The following is a 24021-nucleotide window of genomic DNA, read 5'->3' as shown; positions in this document are numbered from 1 at the left end:
AGTCCTTAAATGACCTGATAGAGCTGAAAACCATGGCATGAGAACTATATGACAAATGCACAAGCTTCAGTAACCAATGCTAGGAAGAAACTGCGTCAACTAACAAGCAAAATAACCAGCTAACATCATAATGATGGGACCAAATTCAGACATAACAATATTAAACTTAAAAGTAAATGGGCTAAATGCTCCAATTAAAAGACACAGACTGGCAAATTGGATAAAGAATCAAGACCCATCAGTGTGCTGTATTCAGGAGACCCATCTCACATGCAGAGACACACATAGGCTCAAGGGATAGAGGAAGATCTACCAAGCAAATGGAAAACAAAAAAAGGCACAGGTTGCAATCCTAGTCTCAGATAAAACAGACTTTAAACCAACAAAGATCAAAAGAGACAAAGAAGGCCATTACATAAGGGTAAAGGGATCAATTCCACAAGAAGAGCTAACTATCCTAAATATATATGCACCCAATACAGGAGCACCCCGATTCATAAAGCAAGTCCTTAGAGACTTACAAAGCGACTTAGACTCCCACACAATAATAAGGGGAGACTTTAACACCCCACTGTTAACATTAGACAGATCAACGAGACAGAATGTTAAAAAGGATATCCAGGAATTGAACTCAGCTCTGCACCAAGCAGACCTAATAGACATCTACAGAACTCTCCACCCCAAATCAACAGAACATACATTCTTCTCAGCACCACATCGCACTTATTCCAAAATTGACCACATAGTTGGAAGTAAAGCACTCCTCAGCAAATGTAAAGAACAGAAATTATAACAAACTGTCTCTCAGGCCACAATGCAATCAAACTAGAACTCAGGATTTAAAAACTCACTCAAAACCACTCAACTACATGGAAACTGAACAACCTGCTCGTGAATTGACTACTGGGTACATAACAAAATGAAGGCAGAAATAAAGATGTTCTTTGAAACCAAGGAGAACAGAGATACAACATACCAGAATCTCTGGGACACACTTAAAGCAATGTGTCGAGGGAAATTTACAGCACTAAACGCCCACAAGAGAAAGCAGGAAAGATCTAAAACTGACACCCTAACATCACAATTAAAAGAACTAGGGAAGCAAGAGCAAACACATTCAAAAGCTAGCAGAAGGCAAGAAATAACTAAGATCAGAGCAGAACTGAAGGAGATAGAGACACAAAAACTCTTCAAAAAAATCAATGAATCCAGGAGCTGGTTTTTTGAAAAGATCAACAAAATTGATAGACCGCTAGCAAGACTAATAAAGAAGAAAAGAGAGAAGAATCAAATAGACGCAATAAAAAATGATAAACGGGATATCACCAACCCCACAGAAATACAAACTACCATCAGAGAATACTATAAACACCTCTACGCAAATAAACTAGAAAATCTAGAAGAAACGGATAAATTCCTGGACACTTACACTCTCCCAAGACTAAACCAGGAAGAAGTTGAATCCCTGAATAGACCAATAGCAGGCTCTGAAATTGAGGCAATAATTAATAGTCTACCAACCAAAAAAAGTCCAGGACCAGACAGATTCACAGCCGAATTCTACCAGAGGTACAAGGAGGAGCTGGTACCATTCCTTCTGAAACTATTCCAATCAATAGAAAAAGAGGGAATCCTCCCTAACTCATTTTATGAGGCCAACATCATCCTGATACCAAAGTCTGGCAAAGATAAAACAAAAAAGAGAATATCCCTGATGATCATTGATGCAAAAATCCTCAATAAAATACTGGCAAACCGAATCCAGCAGCACATCAAAAAGCTTATCCACCACGATCAAGTGGGCTTCATCTCTGGGATGCAAGGTTGGTTCAACATATGCAAATCAATAAACAAAATGCAGCATAAACAGAACCAAAGACAAAAACCACATGATTATCTCAATAGATGCAGAAAAGGCCTTTGAAAAAATTCAACAGGCCTTCATGCTAAAAACTCTCAATAAATTTGGTATTGATGGAACGTATCTCAAAATAATAAGAGCTATTTATGACAAACCCACAGCCAATATCATACTGAATGGGCAAAAACTGGAAGCATTCCCTTTGAAAACTGGCACAAGACAGGGATGCCCTCTCTCACCACTCCTATTCAACACAGTGTTGAAAGTTCTGCCCAGGGCAATCAGGCAGGAGAAAGAAATAAAGAATATTCAATTAGGAAAAGAGGAAGTCAAATTTTCCCTCTTTGCAGATGACATGATTGTATATTTACAATCGTCTCAGTCCAAAATCTCCTTAATCTGATAAGCAACTTCAGCAAAGTCTCAGGATACAAAATTAATGTGCAAAATACACAAGCATTCTTATACACCAATAACAGACAAACAGAGAGTCAAATCATGAGTGAACTCCCATTCACAATTGCTTCAAAGAGAATAAAATACTAGGAATCCAACTTACAAGGGATGTGAAGGACCTCTTCAAGGAGAACTACAAACCCCTGCTCAATGAAATAAAAGAGGACACAAACAAATGGAAGAACATTCCATGCTCATGAATAGGAAGAATCAATATCGTGAAAATGGCCATACTGTCCAAGGTAATTTATAGATTCAATGCCATCCCCATTAAGCTACCAATGACTTTCTTCACAGAATTGGAAAAAACTACTTTAAAGTTCATATGGAACCAAAAAAGAGCCTACATTGCCAAGACAATCCTAATCCAAAAGAATAAAGCTGGAGGTATCACACTACCTGACTTCAAACTATACTACAAGGCTACAGTAATCAAAACAGCATGGTACTGGTACCAAAACAGAGATATAGACCAATGGAACAGAACAAAGCCCTCAGAAATAATACCACACATCTACAGTCATCTGATCTTTGACAAACCTGACAAAAACAAGAAATGGGGAAAGGATTTCCTATTTAATAAATGGTGCTGGGAAAACTGGCTAGTCATATGTAGATAGCTCAAATTGGATCCCTTCTTTACACCTTATACAAAAATTAATTCAAGATGGATTAGAGACTTAAATGTTAGACCTAAAACCATAAAAACCCTAGAAGAAAACCTAGGCAATATACCATTCAGGACATAGGCATGGGCAAGGACTTCATGTCTAAAACACCAAAAGCAATGGCAACAAAAGCCAAAATTGACAAATGGGATCTCATTAAACTAAAGAGTTTGTGCACAGCAAAAGAAACTACCATCAGAGTGAGCAGGCAACCTACAGAATGGGAGAAAATTTTTGCAATCTACTCATCTGACAAAGGGCTAATATCCAGAACCTACAAAGAACTCAAATAAATTTACAAGAAAAAAACAACCCCATCAAAAAGTGGGCAAAGGATATGAACAGACACTTCTCAAAAGAAGACATTTATGCAGCCAACAGACACATAAAAAAATGCTCACATCACTGGTCATTAGAGAAATGCAAATCAAAACCACAATGAGATACCATCTCACACCAGTTAGAATGGCGGTCATTAAAAAGTCAGGAAACAACAGGTGCTGGAGAGGATGTGGAGAAATAGGAACACTGTTGGTGGGACTGTAAACCAGTTCAAGCATTGTGGAAGACAGTGTGGCGATTCCTCAAGGATCTAGAACTAGAAATACCATTTGACCCAGCCATCCCATTACTGGGTATATACCCAAAGGATTATAAATCATGCTGCTATAAAAACACATGCACACGTATGTTTATTGCGGCACTATTCACAATAGCAAAGACTTGGAACCAGCCCAAATGTCCATCAATGATAGACTGGATTAAGAAAATGTGGCACATATACACCATGGAATACTATGCAGCCATAAAAAAGGATGAGTTCATGTCCTTTGTAGGGAGGGACATGGATGCAGCTGGAAACCATCATTCTCAGCAAACTATCACAAGGACAGAAAACCACACACCACATGTTCTCACTCATAGGCGGGAACTGAACAATGAGATCACTTGGACATAGGAAGGGGAACATCACACACCAGGGCCTGTTGTGGGGTGGGGAGAGGGGGGAGGGATAGCATTAGGAGATATACCTAATGTAAATGACAAGTTAATGGGTGCAGCACACCAACATGGCACATGTATACATACATAACAAACCTGCACGTTGTGCACATATACCCTAGAGTTTAAAGTATAATTTAAAAAAAAAGAAAAGAAAGAAAGAAAAAAACTCTAGAAAAATGCACAGGGAATCCATAACAGTGGTTATATTTTGGGGTCTGACAACATAACAACAGGAACAGGAGCTGGGAGGAGCTTATCACTAGACACCTTCTGTATGTTTTTCTATTTTTAAACCATGGAAGTGTATTACCTATTCAACAACTAAACCAGCTGCTATGGACTGAAAAAAAAAAAACCCTCAGGGGACCCAGTAATAGATGGGTTCCCATGCTGTTGTGAGTTTTACCTCTAGGAGCTCTACCAGGTCCTCATAATAAATACTGAAGAAAAATCCCTGTGTTTCTGGCAGGAACAAGGGAGAAGTAACCATTTGAAATATGCCAAAACATTCTGCTCTTATATCAGAGCCTAACCTACTTAGGGAAAAGCAAATATCCAACTCCATCCCCTTCTAGCTATCTTGTACAACCTACGGGGGTTTGGGAAATCAGAGAAGCACCGATGAAGGGCATAGTTCAGGGGCACAGGCTCACCCAAAGACTGAAACCTAATCCATAGGATTATAGAACACTTTCCCTCCCACTACAATACCACCACATCACTACAGGCCTATTTACTGAAGTTCTTCTTACCCAGCACATCATGTCCACCTTTTAACAAGAAATTACATGGCATACTAAAGGGCAAAACCTACAAAATTTGAAGAGACTGAACAAGCAAGCATCAGAACCAGAGTCAAATATGGCAGGAATGTCATAATTATCAGACCAGGAATTTTTTAAACTATGATTAATATGCTAAGGGTTTTAATGTAAAAAGTAGACAATGTGCAATGACAGATGTATATTGTAAGGAAAAAGATGGAAATTCTAAGACAGAATAAAAAAGAAAGGCTACAGATCAAAAACACTGCAACAGAGATGAAGAATGTCTTTGATGGGCTCATTGGTAGACAAGACATGACTGAGGAAAGAATCTCTGAGCTTGAGGATATGACAATAGAAACTTCCAAAACTGAAAAGCAAAGAGAATAAGACTGAAAAAACAAAAACAAAAACGAAAACACACCAAAAAAAAAAAAACAAAACAAAACAAACAAACAAAAAAACCCATGGAAGAGGCTATGCATGGGTCCAGAATGTCCAAAAACTGTGGAACAGCAACTACAAAAGTTGTAACATACACATGTTACAAATGGAAACGCCAGAAGAAGACTGCAGAAATGAATACAAGCAAATTTTTAAAGCAGTAATGACTGAGAAGTTCCCCCAAATTAATGGCAGACACAAGACACCATACCACAGATTCAGGAAGCTCAGAGAATACCAAAGAATATGGATGCAGCTGGGCGCAGTGGCTCATGTCTGTAATCTCAGCACTTTGGGAGGCCGAGGTGGGTGGATCACGAGGTCAGGAGATCGAGACCATCCTGGCTAACACAGTGAAACCCCGTCTCTACTAAAAAATCCAAAAAAAGTTAGCCGGACGTGGTAGCAGGTGCCTGTAGTCCCAGCTATTTGGGAGGCTGAGGCAGGAGAATGGTGTGAACCCGGAAGACGGAGATTGCAGTGAGCCGAGTTCGTGCCACTGCACTCCATCCTGGGCAAGAGAGTGAGGCTCCATCTCAAAAAAAAAAAAAAAAAAAAAAAAGATGGATGCAAATGAACAAACAAATAAAAAACCCCTACACCTAGGCATATTATATTCGAACTCCAGAAAATCAAAGACAAAACATGTTGTAAGAAACCAGATGGGGAAAAATACTTTATCTACAGAGGAGCAAAGATAAAAATTACATCCAACTTCGCCTCAGAAACCGTAAAAACAAAAAGAGTGCAGTGACACATTAAAGTGTTGAGGGAAAGAAAAAAACAACCAACCTAACATTCTGAACTCTGTGAAAGTATCCTTCAAAAATGAAGGAGAAATAAAAACTTTCTCAGACAACAAAAATTGAAGGAATTTATTGCCAGTAGACCTGCCTTTCAATAAATATCCAAAGAAGTTGTTCAGAGAGAAGGAAATTGAATCTACAAAGGACATGCATTACAGAATGAATAAAGAACATCAGCCACAGAAACAGCACTAAACAACCAAGTAGACTGAATGACTTAGCCACTTGATGCTCACCAGCCTCTGCTGTTGGTACCCCAATTATTGCAAAATGGATGTATGAATGGAGGAGCCATGGCAGAGGCTATGCATGGGCCCAACATCATGGACTCATCAATACAGATCTAGCTACTGATGTTAACATTCAACTTGTCAGTAACAGAGACCAAAGCTAAGACTCTGATATGTCACCATTTCTCAAGAAAATCATTCAGTCGCTTGGTGAGCCTCAATAAACACCACCATTCAAGGCCTCACAGAATATTTCATCTTACATAACATTGCATCACACCAAGAGAACTACTTTAAAGCAAGAAGATACATGACCATGGAATCCACTACCCAGAAGCTACCCACCTGATAGAGTAGTAGGACAGCTTGTTGAGGGCACAGCTGAGGCACTAGCTTAGACATAATACCCTTAAGAATAAGGCACCATCCTCCAGGATGCAGTATGTACTCTACATCAACGGCCATCATTTAGTGCCATGTGTTCCTAAGTAAAATATATGGTTTTGGGAAACAAGGACTGGAAGTAGGACAAGCCTCACACTACCATCACTCCCAGTGACCCAATTAGGGAAACTATGCCTCTTATCCCAACTCTGGGCTCTGAGAGTTTAGAAGTACTGGTTCTTAAAAGGGGAATACGCCCACCAATGGACACATCAAGAGTCTCATTAAACTTGAAACTATGGTTTCCATCATATTACTTCAGATCACTATTAAGAGACCAAGAGGTAAGGAAAAGAGTCACTATTCTGGCAAGAGTAACCAACCCTGATCATCAGGAGGAAGGGCTGACATTACACAATGGAGACAGAGGAGAATATATTTGGCAGCCAGGTCATCTGCTTGGGTATCTCTTAGTATTCCCTTGTTCAATGTTGATGATAAATGGACAAGTACAGTCATGGCTTACAAAGGGCATGATGACCAGGTACCTTATCTGGTAACCTATTTGGACCAGCAGAAGTACATATTGAGAGGGTGGTGGGGGGAGGGATCTAGAATGGGGAGTAGAAGGGGAGGATGATGAGTACCAGTTGCAGACTCAAGAAAAGCTAAAGCAGCAGGAGTTGTGCTCTGTTCCAAACCTTTCTCTTTTGTTTCCCCAGGAAATGGAGTCCATCAGAATCCTGAAGGAACCATTCCAGAACTTATGAAGCAAAAGAATCTGAGCAGCAGAAAGGGTGGACCATAGTGGAGGCTGGTGTCCAGATTCACTGCTTCAGGACTAAAGCACTTATTCCCTAAGCTGCTGGGTGTGCTGACAGCTAACAACTCTAATCTGAATTCCTCTCCGGGAACCAATTTTGGCTGAAGTCAGTCACCACACCTAAACTCATGCCTTATTCCTGGTAAATGTGGGACTCTATAGGTTCAGACAACTTGCCTCAATAGAGAACATCTCTGCAGAGCCATCCTAGCTTGAGCTGCCTGTGGGATTGACCTTTGTTCAGACTGTATCACCTCAACTTCTTTTACCCAATGCTGCTTCCTTCACTCCCCGATGGGTGTTGATTCAGAGGATCCCCCTCCTATAAACTTTCTGTATGCAAGAAAAAAAAGAAAGAAAAAGGAGAAAGAAGCAGACAATAATTTTTATTCGTGTGTTTAAAAAGTTGTAAAATCGCCCAAGGAAGCACATAAGTTGTCAGCATTTGAACAATGTTGGAAGTATCTTATTCTGTCTGATTTGCTTTGGGACAATTCACTGCCAGCTATAAATTTGTGGAAACACTGCCCCACAATCTTAGCAGACAAGATTGGCAGAAAATCGCTTAGAAACACTGAAAACATGTGACAAAGGGCTTTCCGTGAAAAGGGTGGATGTAAAGCAGTAAGGACCCCCTTCGTGAAGCACGCAGTCACCCTCCAGCCACCAGAACCACAGGAACGAGGTGGTAACTGAGGGAAAACACATCTAGGCACACGTCACGGTGGCACCTTCCAGCAGGTCCCCAGGGTTGTGCCCCTGGAGCTCTGACAAAGAGTGTGGCCCAGAAATGTCATGTTTGGACTGCGAGTTTTGGTGAAAAATAACAATGCATCAGGTTGCAGACAAAGCAGACCCTGCTATGTGCGTTTATGGGAGCCACGCCCAACAGGAACCACAGGGAATGATCCAGAGGAGAGCGATGGACAGACACAAAGAGACACACCAGAGAGAGGCTCTCAGGAGGAGGCTCTGTGGCCTCCAGACCATGTCAAAGCCAAGGCAGAAAGGATGAACTAAGGAAAGGAGGAAAATTTCCTCTTAAGGAAGGTAAAATCCAGAAGGGATCCCTAAAATGGTGAGCAGTTTAAACCTAGCAGTTTTGCATTAATTCACATAAAGTGTAATGAAAACTGTTAAGACACACAAGGAGAGACTGGCCAATCTACAGTCACAGAGGAAGACCCTTCACACCCCTTCACAGGATCTCGCAGCAGATTGGCTGAAAAGTATCCTTGAAACTGCAAACCTCTCTCAAGGAGACCCACTGAGTTGGGCAAAGGTGGGGCTGACTTAATTCTCGCCTCCCTGCTCTCCCACGTAGCCCTGCATTTCACTCCATTCCAGGGTTTCTGGGACACCCGAGAAAGCGTGTAGTCCAGGGAGCACGTCTGCCAACTGAAGGCCTTGACAAATGACTTTCTGTACTGGCTGAAGGCCAGGGCCCAGCGTACTGATAAGGAAGCTCTTCCAGTAAAAAGTTGGGACAAAAAGCATATTAGTGAGTGGACACAAACTAGAAAAGTCTCCACGTAATATGTTAATGCCAACAGAAAGCATCCACCATGAAGGAAGCACTAACCAACAACACAGATAAAAATGACTCTGGCAATTAACATCAGCCAGCCTCTGCATAGGCCATCCCAGTACTGGCAAGATGTGAGCTAAGTGGCTATAGCATCAGGGAGAGAATTTATGCACGGACACAAAAGTGTGGCTTCCCACTGACTAAAACTGATTTAGCTACTGTTGCCACCAAAGTCCAACCTGCCAGCAACAAAAACCAACGCTGAGCTCCCAATATGCCATATTGGGCCCAACCCCTGGGCCGCTGACCCGTACTAGTCCGTGGTCTGTTAGGAATGGGGCCACATAGCAGGAGGTGAGCAACAGGCAGGGAGCAAAGCTTCATCTGTATTTACAGCGGCTCCTGATCACTTGCATTAGCGCCTGGGCTCTGCCTCCTGTGAGATCAGCTGCCGCATTAGATTCTCATAGGAGTGCGAATGCTACTGTGAACTGCATATGCAAGGGATCTAGGTTTTGTGCTCCTTATGAGAACCTAACTGATGCCTGATGATCTGAGGTGGACAGTTTCATCCCGTAACCATTCCCAATCCCCCCACCAGTCTCTGGAAAAATTGTCTTCCACGGAACCAGTCCCTGGTGCCAAAAAGGTTGGGGACTTCTGCATCACAGAGACAAACCAGCTTTTCGGTGGCCAGACACACTGGACTCCTTCCCTCCAGCTTTTCGGTGGCCAGACACACTGGACTCCTTCCCTCCTAGAAAGGACAGGACTTCATTGACATACCTAATCTTGGCATAGCTTAGCCTTTCCTCCCTGCAGGGCCTTAGCCAGCACCACTATCTGAAATCTTACAGAGGATTTGATTCAGTGATAGGGAATTCCATATAACACCGTGTAGACCTGGGGAATCACTGTACAGCAAAAGAGATGAGGGAGTGGGTCCTCAACCAGGCACAGGTAAAACTCCAGCTTGGAGGCAGGTCTCTGTGAGGATGGAGGGCCAGCCTCCAAGGTGCTGTATATGTATGAATTCAAAGATGATACTGTGTCCCCAGTAAGAAGATTACATAGGGTTTGGGTATCAAAGAGTGGCAGCAAAAGAACTCTGATTACCACCATCCCTAATGAGCCACGTGGGGAGTCTGTGCCGCCCCTCCCTGCAGCTCTGGGACCGGCGGTTTAGAGTGTAGGGCGGGGAGCCACCTGGCCCCGCTGGGCTAACCCAGGGCAATGCAGAGCAATGGTGGGGAGACGAGGCGAGGGGGAAGAATGGCAGGGGCTGGGGGTGCCATCACGCCCGGGCGCGGGCAGGAGCGTGCAGCTGAGCCCTGAACCCACGACGACCTGGAGCTGAGCAGCACCGAGGGTGAGGGGCGCCCAGATGGCAGCCTAGGAGAGAACTCCCCAGTCCCAGCCGCTGAATGTGGGAAGTCAGCCTTCACCTCCGCTGAGGTGTGCGCAGGGACTGCCCCAGAGGAATGTTGCCTGTGGGGGCCGCACACCTTCCTTCCCAAGACAGACCACGCCCCTCTACCAGGGCATGCCCCGCCCATTTCCAGGACAGGCCCCACCCCCTCTCTGGGCAGACCACGCCTCTTCCCAGGGCCGACTCTGCCGTGTCCCAGGATGGACAGTACTTCACGAGTGCTCAGTGCAGGGACACAGAGGCCTGGACATGTTGGTCCAACCTGGAAGGTTCATTCCAGCTCCAGAGCTCCCTGTAAGGTCCAACAAGGCTGTCCTGGAGCCTACCCGGCAGCGTGCTTCTCCCTCTGCCTATCCCTGATTCCTCAGGTGTTGATCCCAAGAACACTCCAAATAAAATTCCTGCACGTTAATCTTCATCTCAGAGTCTACATCTAGGGAACACAACCTGTAACATTAATTTATATTTAAACACACTTTAATGTCATCTACTTCTAAACATTTCCACGGCACTAGTCTTAACATAAGCCTATGTACTTTTTAGTCATTTAACATTATTATGCCCTTTCACATTCACCAACTCATCCCTAGTTTGCTACCTTTCTCCTTTTTCCACATTATATCCTTGGTTCCACTGAGTCTATCCTACCCCCTCTCTGTGCAGTTTCCATTGGTTTCTAAGGTATTTCAACATAAGTTACCACAGTGCTTTCACTTTAAATGTTTCTGATTAAAGGCCAGACGCAATGGCTCACATCTGTAAACCTAACACTTTGGAAGGCCAAGGCAGGAGTATCACATGAGGTCAGGAGTTCGACACCAGCCTGAGCAACATGATGAAACCCTGTCTACTAAAAATACAAAAATCAGCCGGGCGTGGTGGGGCGTGCCTGTAATCCCAGCTACTCAGGAGGCTGAGGCAGGAGAATCGCTTGAACCCAGGAGGCGGAGGTTGCAGTCAGCCAAGATCACACCACTGCACTCCAGCCTGGGGGACAGAGTGAGACTCTGTCTCAAAAAAAAAATAAATGAATAAATAAATAAACAAATAAATAAAATGCTTCTGACTAAAATGAAGATATAAGACACATATAAAATATGTTCTAGAGCAAGAGATTGGAAGATCAGAAAGGGAACAGGATCAAGAGCACACAGAAACACTTTTTCCCTCTCTGAGGGAAGAGTGAAAACACATAATTGATAGAGAAACAAGATTGTGAGACAGTATGTGATTCAGGACAGGACTCTATTCAAACGGAATTACTAGACGTTCCTAAGAGCATTAACACCCTCCAAGTGTGTGGTTCAGTTCTGAGATGAAACTATTACAGGACAATATCCAGCTCCCCAGCCTGAGACCTTTGCCATCTGAGTGAATATTTTCCACTGTGGCAGAAACATGTGATTTATTTGCCTGTCTCACACTTTCAGGCTAATCTGCATAGTAAGTGACAAAATGTTCCAGGATTCCTGGGTTTTACTCCTTCCTAACTTTTGTGGGGTTTTGTTTGTGTATTTCCCTTGGGATTCAATATAGAAATCCTGCCAAATATATTTGGCAACCATTGTCCTTGACATGAACTGTTCTTTTACATTTTATCTAAAACTAATCAGAAAACCTATTATATTCCCTGACCCATGGTTAGAAGAAACTGAGCAGCTGCAGGAACAGATAATATAAAACTGAATTTTCCCAGCTGTTTATTTCAAACCTTGGCAGAGGCTGTCAGGATGTGTCCAGAGTCAGCTTATCCTGTTAATCAGTATCAAAATAATCTAAAGTGTAAAAACGGGTTTCATCAAAATAAAAATTCTATCAACTTTTTTCTGGTAAATACATGTGACTGCCTATACAACAATAGAAAGCTAGATAATAAATTAATGATGTATTCTATTCAATTCAACTCAAACTATTATTCTCTGGCCTCAGGCTGCATGCTAGATGGACATTAAAATATACACAGTGTATGAAGTAAAATTATCTCAATATTAATTGTTAACAAGACTAACTTTAATGGATAAATGGTTGTTTAGTTAGATGCCAGGCTACTGATAATCTGGGCCTCTACTTCATAGAATTACCATGTGACCTAGCAATTATATGCCTAAGTATATTCTGAAGAGAAATAAAAGCACATGTACACAAAGACTTGTACATGAATGTTCTATAGCATCATTATTCATAATTGCCAAAAGGGGAAACAATCCAAAAGTCCATCAACAGACGAATGGATAAACAGAATGTGGTCTATCCATACAATGGAGTATTATTCAGCCATAAAAAGGAGTTAAATTCTGCTACATACTACAACATGGAAGAGTTTTTTAATTAAAAAATGAAAATAGTTTCATTCTTACTATATCTTTCTTTTCTTATTTTAACTCCTCTGTCATTCTGCAAAAGTGGAAGAATCCTGAAAACATGCTAAGCAAAAGATGCCAGACATAAAAGGCCACATATTTTATCCCTTCATTTACATGAAATATTCCGAATAGGCAAAACCACAGTAAAGATTTAGGAAAGGAAAAAAGTCTCCACACTGAAAATAGGTGATTTTTACAGTACGTAAATCATACCTCGAAGGAGTGAAAAAATGATAAGGAAATATTCTGAACTTTATACTATTAAATTCAACAGCTTAGATGGAATTTATTCCCATGCTGTTCACATGATAGTGAATAAGTCTCAAGAGATCTGATGGTTTTATAAAGGGCAGTTCCCTTGTACAATGCTCTTTTGTCTGCCACCATGCCACATAAGATGTGCCTTTGCTCCTCCTTTGCCTTCAACCATGTTTGTGAGGCCTCCCCAGCTATATGGAAATGTGAGTCCATTAAATCTCTTTCATTTATAAATTACCCAGTCTCCGGTATGTTCTTATAGCAGCATTAGAACGGACTAATACCACTCTTATACCAAAACCAGACAATGACATTATAAGAAAATCACAGTCAAATATCCATCATGAACACAGACGCAAAAACTAAAAAACCACCATCACCACCACCAAAACTCTTAACAAAACAGTTTTAGTTGGCCAGGTCTTCCATAACAAAATACCAGAGATTGGGTGACTTAAATAACAGAAACTTATTTTCTCACAGTTCTGGAGGCTGGAAATCCAACATCAGGGTGCCAGCGTGGTCAGTTTCTAGTGAGAGCCCTCTTCCCAGCTGGTAGATGGTTGCCTTCTTGCTGTATGTTCACATGGCTTTTCCTCAGTGCATGAGTATGGAGAGAGAACTTTCTCTCTTCTTATGAGGCCACCAATCCTATCAGATTAGGACTCCATCCTTATGACCTCATTTAACCTTGTTTACCTCCTAAAAGCCCTATCTCCAAATATAGTTACATCAAGAGTTAGGACTTCAACATATGAATTTGGGGCGGGAGGAGGTGGAGACAATTCAGTCCATAGCGAAAATATTACCAATATAATATGTCACAACCAGGTGGATTTTTTCCCTGGGAATATATACCTGGTTCCTCATTAAAAAATCAATCAAGGTAATTCACCGTAACAGAATAAACAAGATAAACCATATGACCATTTGAATAGATGCAGAAAAAGCATTTGACAAAATCCAACATCAAATCTTGATAAAAACTCTCACACCAAGAACAGAAGGAAACGTCCTCAATGTGACAAAGAGCATCTGTGAAAAAATAACAAGTAACTGTACTTAATGGTAAAATAATATTTTCCCTCTGAAATCAGGAACAAGACAAGGATTCTGCTATCATCAGTTCTATCTAACATTGTACTGGAAGCTCTTGCCAGTGCAGTAAGGCATGAAAAAAATAAAAATAAAAAGCATCCAGTTTGGAAAGGAAGAAGCAAACTGTCTTCATTTGCAGACAACGTTATTGTATATGTAGAAATTCTAAAAGAAGTGCAAAATGCTACTAGAGCTGAAATGCAAATTAACAAGATTAGAGTGAACAAGGTCAATATACAAAAATCAACTGAATTTCTACATTTTAGTAACAAATGATTGAAAAATGAAAACAAATAAAAATGATACAATTAACAATAGCATCAAATCCCTCAAAATACTTAGGGATACAATTAATAAAATTCTTCCAAGAAGTACTCTGTAGGCTACAAAATATCCTAGAGGGAAATTAAAGAAAATTTAAAGAAACAAAGCACAGACACACACATCTATGGAACTAGAGAATCCACAAACAGATTTGCCTATATACAGTCATTTAATTTTCTACAAAGGTGCCAATGGAATTCAACAGAGAAAGAAAAGCTTTTCACACCATACCGAAAATTTAACTCAAAATGTATTATAAACCTAAATACTAATCCTAAAATGATAAAAGTTCTAGAAGAAAACAGAAGAAAGGCTTTGTGAACTTGAGGTAGGCAAAGATTTCCTAGGACAGGGGAAAAAAAGCATGAAACATAGAAGAAAAAAAGCTAAATTGGACTTAACTACAACTATAAATTTCCACTATTTGAAAGACACCATTTGGAAAATGAAAATGCAAGCCATAGATTAGAAAAAAATATTCAAAACAAGTACATCTGAAAAGTATATATATAAAGAATTATATATAAAGAATTATCAAAACTCAACAATAACAAGACAGACAACCCAATTAAAAACTGGCCAAACCATTATCCTAAGTGATTTAACACAGGAATTGAAAACTAAATACCCCATATGTTCTCACTTATAAGTGGGAGCTAAATGATGAGAACACATGGACATAGAATCATAGACACTGGGGACTACTAGAGGAAAGAGGGAAGAGGAAGGGTAGCAAGGAGTGAAAAACCACCTATTGGGTACTATGTTCACTACCTCGGTGACAGGATCATTCATTTGTAACCCAAACTTCAGCATCACGCAACATACTCATGTAACAAACCTGCACATGTACCTCTTCAGTCTAAAATAAAAGTTGAAACTACGTTTAAAAAAAAGGATGAAAGATTTGAATAGACACTTCCAAGAAGATATAGGAGTGGCTAATTAGCACATGCAACATCTTTAGTTATCAGAGATATGCAAATTAAAACTATAACCAGGCACGGTGACTCAAGCCTGTGATCCCAGCACTTTGGGAGGCTGAGGCGGGTGGATCACTTGAGGCGAGGAGTTTGAGACCAGCTTGGCCAACATGGCAAAACCCCGTCTTTACTAAAAATACAAAAATTAGCTGGGCGTGGTGGCGTGTGACCGTAGTCCTAGCTACTCAGGAGGCTGAGGCATGAGAATTGCTTGAGTTTAGGAGGCAGATGTTGAGCTGACATTGCGCCACTGCACTCCAGCCTGTGTGATGGAATGAGACTCCATCTCAAAAAAAAGTATAGTGAGATACCACTATGCAGTCATTAAGTACTGGCAACATCAAATGTCGTCCAGGATATATTGCAACTAGAACTCTCATGCATTGCAGGTGGAAGTATAAAATGGTACATTCAAGAAATCTGTCTGGCAGTTTCTTTTAAAGTTAAACATGCACTTACCATATGATCCAGCAATTCCACTCCTAGATAGTTAACTAAGATAAATGAAAATAGATGTTCACACAAAACAGGTGGAACACTGTTCACAGCAGGTTTATTTGTATTTGCCCCTAACTGGAAATAACCCCAAATTGTGATATAATCCCATAATGGAGCAGTAATCAGCAATAAAAAGGATAGAAATACTTTATACAACAACCTGCATGAATTTCCAAATCATGATGCTGAAGAAAAAAAGCCATAGAAGAATGCATACCGTATGATTCCACTGATGTAAAATTCTAGAACATGTGAAAACAAATCGGTAATTTCCAGATAGCAGTTTACTGCCTGAGGCCAGGTCAGTGGGAGAGACTCATTAAAAAGTTGCAGGAGGGTTGATGTAAATGCATGTTGATTAGGGTGGTGGTTATGCAAGTGTATGCATTTGTCAAAACTCATCAAACTGCACATTTAAAACTGATGTGCTGCATTGTATGTAAACTATACCTGTGGCAGGTAAAAATTTGGCCCACATCACCTTTGCTCCTTGGTGTGATGACCAAAAATACATTATGTGGCAAACTAAAACTTTGAAGATGGAATTAAGGGTGCTGATCAGCTGACCTTGAGATGGGGAGAGTAATCTGAATTATCCAGGTCAGCCCAATGTAATCACATGGGTCCTTAAAAGTAAAAGAGAGAGGCAAAAAAGGCCAGAGATATGCACGGAAAATTGAAGTCAGAGCAATTCCAAGCATGAGAGAGTGTTGATGCACCATTGCTGGTTTCCACTACATGGAATAGTTTGCTGAGGATGGGGCCTAGGAATCTAAATTTTAATAAGCTTCTCGAGTGATTCATGAACTAGTTTGACAACAAGTGCCTTCATGAACTTCAGCTTTGGGATGAACTTTAGGAAAGTTGGGGTCCAGTTAATGTATATGAGAGATATTGCTTTTTTTTTTTTTGAAATGGAGTCTCACTGTGTTGCCCAGGCTGGAGTGCAGTGGTGTGATCTTAGCTCACTGCAACCTCCGCCTCCTGGGTTCAAGTGATTCTCCTGCCTCAGCCTCCTGAGTAGCTGGGATTACAGGCGAGCACCCCCATGCCCAGCTAATTTTTTTTTTTTTTTTTTGGTAGAGATGGGGTTTCACCATGTTGGCTAGGCTGGTGTCGAACTCCCGACCTCAGGTGATCTGCCCACCTCGGCCTCCCAAAGTGCTGGGATTACAGGCATGAGCCACCATACTTGGCCGATTGCTTATTTATATCTCCAGGCTCCACTGATTAGAAAATACTTTTCCTGAAAAGTTATCCAGCAGAGGTCAGATCATGTTGAGAGGACAAGTCTCTGGAATGTTAATAAAAGTATATGGAGTTAGTGTAGTTGAGCTGTTCACTTTTTGCATAAGAAATCTCACTGTTCATGTTTTCCCATCGGACAAAATAAAACAGACTGAGGAGTTATATATTAATGTGTGAACAGTGCATAGCTACATGCCAATAAAGCAACGCGGTTAATGAATCAATAGCTTTTTTTCCTGCTCAGTGAAAATAAAAATGCTTTATACCAACTAGAAAAAAAAATAAATCCAAAAGCTCATTCTTCGAAAAGAGCACCACCAGCAACAAAATAGACAAATCACTGGCAAACTTATTCAAGGAGAAAAGATAAATAGCAAAGATAGAGGAATTTAGGAATAAGAAAGGGCACATAACTACAAATAATGTGGAGTAAAAGAATCATGAGTGAGTGCTACATGCAACACTGTCACAACAAAATTGAAAAAATAAATAAAGTTACTTCCTAGAAAGGTATATAATTATTAGAAGTTGAAACTTGAATTGACTGATTATCATAGAAGAGCCTGGAGGGGTGATTAAAGACATTGCAAATGTCACTAGGACCAAATGGATTCATAAGTGAGTCTCGCCTAACTTTTAGACAATGGATAATTATAATGTTACTTAAGCTATTCTAAGCAATAGAAAAAGATGGAGTACTCATCAATTCATTTGATAAAGCCAACAAAACTTTGTTTACTATTATTAGTAGGCTGAGCAGTGAAAATCCACTAATAATAGTAAAAAAAGAAAAAAGTTATAGATCAATCCCACATTCAAAGGCACACAGTGTCTAAAGAAATAGTAGCACATAGAACCCACTAATAATCAAATTACATGAATAGCAGATTTTACTCCAAGAATGTAAGTGTATTTAGTGTCAGGACATCTATTAACATAATTTATCAACATATCAAAGAAGACAGTTCAGATGATACCAGCTACTGAAAAGTTATTTATGATAAATATTTTGTGGCAAATGAGAATAGAAGTAACAAGCACCATTTGCAAAAACCAAAACAGCAAATGTTACTCTAAATAGCAAAATACAAAAATTATTTCAAGTAAACATAGAGTAGAAGGAATGTTCACTTTCATTGTTATTATTTAACATTTTCTCCTGTTTTCTAATAAATTCAGTAAGATAAGAAAATGAAATAACTGGCTATAAACATTGGAAATGAGCTAAAATCTGTCTCATTTCACTGATGATATGATTCAATACTCATAGAGACTTTAGGGTAAAATTACTAGAGTTAATAGGCGAATTTGGCAAGGTAGCTAGATTTAAGATGAATATACAATGGCTGGGTGCAGTGGCTCAAACCTGTAATCCTAGCTGTTTGGGAGGCTGAGGTGGGCAGATTGCTTGAGCTCAGGAGCTGAAAACCAGCCTGGGTAACATGGCAAAAACCCATCTCTAAAAAATATACAAAAATTTTCCGGCCATGGTGGCCTGCTCCTGTAATCCCAGCTACTTGCGGGGCTGAGACAGGAGAATTGCTTGAATCCAGGAGGTCAAGGCTGCAGTGAGGTGAGATCACTCCACTGCACTTCAGCCTGGGTGACAAAATGAGACCCTGCCTCAAAAGAAAAAGCTGAATAAACACAAACCAATAGCTTATCTCTATTCTGGTACTAAGCACTCATAAATGGAAACAGGAGAAAACTATCTTATTAACAATAGCATCAGCCGGGCGCGGTGGCTCAAGCCTGTAATCCCAGCACTTTGGGAGGCCGAGGCGGGCGGATCACAAGGTCAGGAGATCGAGACCACAGTGAAACCCCGTCTCTACTAAAAATACAAAAAATTAGCCGGGCGCGGTGGCGGGCGCCTGTAGTCCCAGCTACTCAGGAGGCTGAGGCAGGAGAATGGCGGGAACCCGGGAGGCGGAGCTTGCAGTGAGCCGAGATCGCGCCACTGCACTCCAGCCTGGGCAACAGCGTGAGACTCCGTCTCAAAAAAAAAAAAAAAAAAAAAAAATAGCATCACACTTATAAAATACATAGAGATAAATGTAATAAGAAAAATATTTAAATTTATTATATTAATAAAATTAAGGTATGAGTTTAATGAAATTTCAGTTAGAATCACAACAGGGCTTGGATCTTTTTAATTTGAAAAATATCTTAACAGTTTTATGTGGAAGAATAAAGTGTCTAAGAATAGCTAAGAAGGGTACAAAAAGAATAGTGAAGATTGCTTTCACCCACTAGATATCAGAAGATATCATAGGCTCACTGTAATCAAATCACTATGGTATTGGCATAGCAAGATAATACTAGATTAGTGAAACAGCCTAATGAATCCAGAAATATATGCTAATATATATGAGAACTTTATATGATGAATGTGTTGATTCAAATCAGTGGCAAAAGGTGCCATCATAATAGGCTATTGATCTGGATGGAAATAAAACTAGACAAATCCCTCTCTCATGCCATATGACAAAAGTAATTAGCAGATAATTGAAGCGATGCATATAAAAAGCAAAACAGTAAACATTTTGCCAAGAAAATCTGGGAGACTACACGTACAATCTTGAGGTGTGGGAAACATTTTTAACCAACCTTGCCAACTCTGAAGACATGAAAGAAAATATATTTCTGCTTATAAAAATTAAAAACTGTTTTGGTAAAAGTTATAACAAAGTCAACAGACAAACAATAGATCTTGGGGGAAACTGCAATATACATGACAAAGAGTTAATACTTGTAATAATAAAAGAGTTCTCCTAATTTTCTTTTAAATGAAAGAGTCCAAAGAATAATGGGCAAAGCATATGACTAATTAAATCCCCCAAATAAATTCAATAGCCAACAAGCATTTAAAAAGATGCTCAAGTTACTAGAAATAAAAATAACACAATGAAAGTAATGATGTAATATCACTCCACACCTGTAAAATTGGCAAATTTTAAAAACAGGATAAAACTTATCACTACGTGAGTGCAGAGAGAAGGCCATTTTCATACTTCGATGGTAGAAATGTGTGAAAAGTTCTGGCTTCTTTGGAAATTAAAACTTAGAAGGAAACATTCCCTTCGTTCCATTAATATTCCTCTTGCAAATTAGTTCGACAGAAGTAAAAGCACCAGTATGCAATGATATAGGATATAGTAGCCAAAAACTGGAATAAAGTGAATGTAGATACAGCCATACCATAGAATCTTATATAGCCAATAAATATAATGAATTAAGGCTATGCCAATTGACTTACAGTTCTAGCAGGTGTTAATGAGTGAGAAATGTGTGTACAATGTCCTAATTTTATAAAACAAATAGTGTCCAAGAAAACCTTGGTCTGTGTGTATGTGTATGTGAATATATATGACCATACCGGGGTTACCCAGTTGAGGTGGGGGAAAAGGGGACTGATGTGGAAAGAGGGTGGGGAGCCAAACAGAAAGAACCAAAAAGACTATAAAGTATGTACAATATGACCACATTTAATGTTTACGTAGCCACTATGTATTATATTTAAATCTTTATAATACACATTTAAAGAAGACAAAACAAAATATAAAATAAATGATTTCAACATTCAACTCAATAAGCAAAAATTGAACAACAAAATGAACCAAAGGAAATTAGAAGGAAGGAATGAACTAATGAAAGTAGAAGCAGAAACTGATGCAACACAAAGAAAAAAGAGATTTGATAAATCAAACCAAAAGAAAATTCTTGACAAGACCAATAAAATCAAGAAAACTCCTGGAAATATTATTTTTAAAAGAGAGAAGAGAACATATACAACATAAGAAATGAAAAAGGAAATATAACTACAGACACAGAACAGTTTAACAAAATCACAAGAGACTCACATGTAACTTGATACCAATACATTATCAAATCTAGGGATAGTAGATTTCTTTCTATGAAAATATAGACAAAAATATAGACAAAAATATACCAATATTTACTGAAGAGGTGGAAAAATCTGAATCAACTGGTGACCATAGACAATATTGATAGTTATTTAGTACTCTCCCTAAATGCACCAGAAAGCCCCAAACATGAAAAGCTTCTGAACTCATGGCTCATATTATCCTTACACCCAAAGTAGAAAAGATATTTAAAAAACACACATCGCATGTACACACAAGAGAACCAGACATGAAACTCGTGTGTGATATTGATTGGATTTCATTGCCTTCTCTCTATGGAAGCTTGGGCAGGCAGAGGGAAGTTTTGTCTTTGTCTCTTCAACCTCCCTATACCCCAGTCTCTAGATTCTGGAGGAGCAGCATGTGACAAAGAGGAGCAATGGACAAAACAGAACAAAATATCAACAAATAGGTCAGACCTATGAAAAGAACTGGCAATTAGCATTTGTGCTAATAACACAGATGTGAGCACAACTTACTCAGAAATGTTTCTTTGGGGCCCAGGTAGCATCACAACCATCCTAACCCGATGTCTGCACCTTCCTCCAAGCAGACTTACACCCCCACAATCCTGGCCCCTCATCAGACCCCACAGAACATGCCTTTACCTTGTGTCCACAGGTAGCTCACCGAGATCACTTTGCATATAGTCCCATGACAGTTCCACTGCACCCAGGTAGTATCTTCTGGTGGCACTAAAGCAGAATCGCAAAAGGCACAGAAAGAAGTAGGTGGAGAGCTCTATTTGCATGACTTATTGCCACAAATGTTCAACTGAAGAAGCAAAAGGTTAATTCTTCTTTAAAATATCTTTAGCTCTCAGGAGGGGAAAAAAGTAAAATTTCTGATTTAATGAAAAGTGCCAATTTCTTTGCAGAGCATTTTAAGGAACTTTACACACTGGATGTGCTTAGCACTAAGCAGTAACCGACAGGATTGCTTCCTTTTTATCAGTGGGAAGTAGCCACAGGCAGAACTGAAGTAGGAAAAGGGAGGCTGCTAAACTTAACCCATTCACTTCTGAGAGCAGTTGGGGCATGAGAAGTCTGCTTTAATCAGAACCTTTAAGGAAAGGAGGAGAGGGATGGATAAGTCAAAGTGAACAGGAGCTTTAATTTGTGCTCCTATTCCTAGCCTACTACAACCCTCTTCCTGATTGGCAGCAGCAAGAGAAGTTCTGGATGTTGTCGAAGATTCTAGAATTCACTTGCACTAGCAAGAGTAACCAGCAACCTGTTAGTCTCTCTGCTTCTGCACTTGCCCCCCACACTGCTGCTAGTGTGAGTAATTTATAGTTTTTAAAACTATAGTTTTACATAAAACATGAGGTTAGGCAACTATTGTTTTAAAAACTATAATTTATAGTTATAATTTAAAACTATAAAGCAAATCCTACCACTCCTCTTCTCAGAATCCTCCAATGGCTTCTGACCTCCATCAGGGTAAAACCCTACATCTTTACCATGGCCTAAGTACTAGAGCATCCCACATGGTTGGCATGCCCTTTCTCCTGACCTCTGTAGTCTCATCTCACTCTGGTTATACTGGTCTCCTTACTCTTCCCTAAAATACCAAGCACACTCATGCCCCTGGACCTCAATACTTGCTATTTCTTTTCCCCTAGATTTCCACGTAGTTCCTCTCCCACAACTCCTTCGCATTTCAGCTCAAATCTTGCCTGTTGAATGAGGTTTAAATATGGAACACCACATTTATGTTGTAAGCTCTTTACCCTACCTGCATTACTGATATTTTTCTCAATAGCACTCATAACCACCTGGCATTTATTCATTTATTTATTTTGTCTTGTTTTTAACCTAACACTTTTCCGGGTTGTTTACATTTGGCCCAGGTATAGAATCTTTACATCAGAATGTAGCCATGGTGAGCTCAAACACCCTACGCAGGTTAATGTGTATTAGGGAGAGTGAGGTCTCCCACAGGGGCCTCAAAGTGTAAAAGCTTATGAGAAGAAACTTGATCAGGGTTGCTATAAAAACGTTATCATTGAGCTCAGTTCTGCACAAACAAGAATGTGTTCGGGAGCAATTGGTATACTGTTGACTGGTTTGGAAACAGGCGGCAAGAAGTCCCTTTGATAAACACTCCTCTCCAACAGGTACAAGGATGCAGAGATGACAGCTGATACTACATGCCAGGAACTATTCTAGGTGCTTTTAAATACAGGTACTACTCTTACCTTCATTTTAACTGAAGCACGGAGAGGTTAGGCAACTTCCTCGTGGTCACACAGCTTGTGAGTGGTAGCATTCAAACCCATGGACTCTGGCTCCAGAAGTCATGCTCCTAACCACTATGTTATACTTCTATGCCTCAGAACTGAAGAAATCCCAGTTCCCAATCCTCTGGGAATACCAGTGCAATGGAGGAGACAGAAAAGTAGACAGTTACAGTACAGGGTGATAAATTCTCTGCCAGGTGCTACATAGGCTATCTGATTTAATCCTCATGACAACACGGCAATGTGGATACAGATAAGGTAACTGAGGTACAGAGAGGTTAAATGGCTTGCCTACAGCCACACAACTACCGATTTATTTTTACTCAACTCCTATGGTGCTACAAAATCCTAGATTAAGCAGTATAATTGAAAAGAAAAAGAAAACAATAGCACAGTGATTATAAAGAAAATAGCTTGATTGTGTCACTCCTAAAGTAGTGGATCAGATATCACTGTTTATTATCATTCACTAATTACATTTATGAATAATTTTTAAAAGTAAAGGAAAAGACTGGCTGTTTCAACTAACATAATAGAAACTTGCTGAATTTTCTGTTGAAGATATATTTTGAAGTCAGTTTTATTAAGTATAACTCACATGTAAAATTCAAAAGAAAAATTAAATACACAAATAAAATGTGTCTTCCTCCACTAAAAGAGTAGGGCACATCGCAGGAGCCGAT

The 24021-nt window shown here is 40.0% G+C and overlaps 1 protein-coding gene across 4 annotated transcripts in view; it reads right to left on the bottom strand.

The window, feature by feature from the left end:
- Positions 1 to 22173, bottom strand: part of LOC105468354 (coagulation factor VIII) — a 200953-nt gene extending 178780 nt beyond the window's left edge. Inside the window, exon 1 of one of the 4 annotated variants that reach the window (XR_979452.3) lies at positions 21705 to 22173. Coding sequence is in view for 3 of the 4 variants with exons in the window: in XM_011718454.3 (XP_011716756.2) it covers positions 21705 to 21847 (143 nt within the window). In the remaining variant the exon portion in view is untranslated. The remainder of the gene's footprint in view (positions 1 to 21704) is intronic. The other 3 variants (XM_011718454.3, XM_011718453.3, XM_011718452.3) reach the window with 3 other exon arrangements.
- Positions 22174 to 24021: the final 1848 nt, after the last annotated feature.

This window comes from Macaca nemestrina, chromosome X, assembly GCF_043159975.1.
Source record: "Macaca nemestrina isolate mMacNem1 chromosome X, mMacNem.hap1, whole genome shotgun sequence".
Lineage (NCBI taxonomy): Eukaryota > Metazoa > Chordata > Mammalia > Primates > Cercopithecidae > Macaca > Macaca nemestrina.
This window is presented reverse-complemented; position numbering and strand designations above follow the sequence as displayed.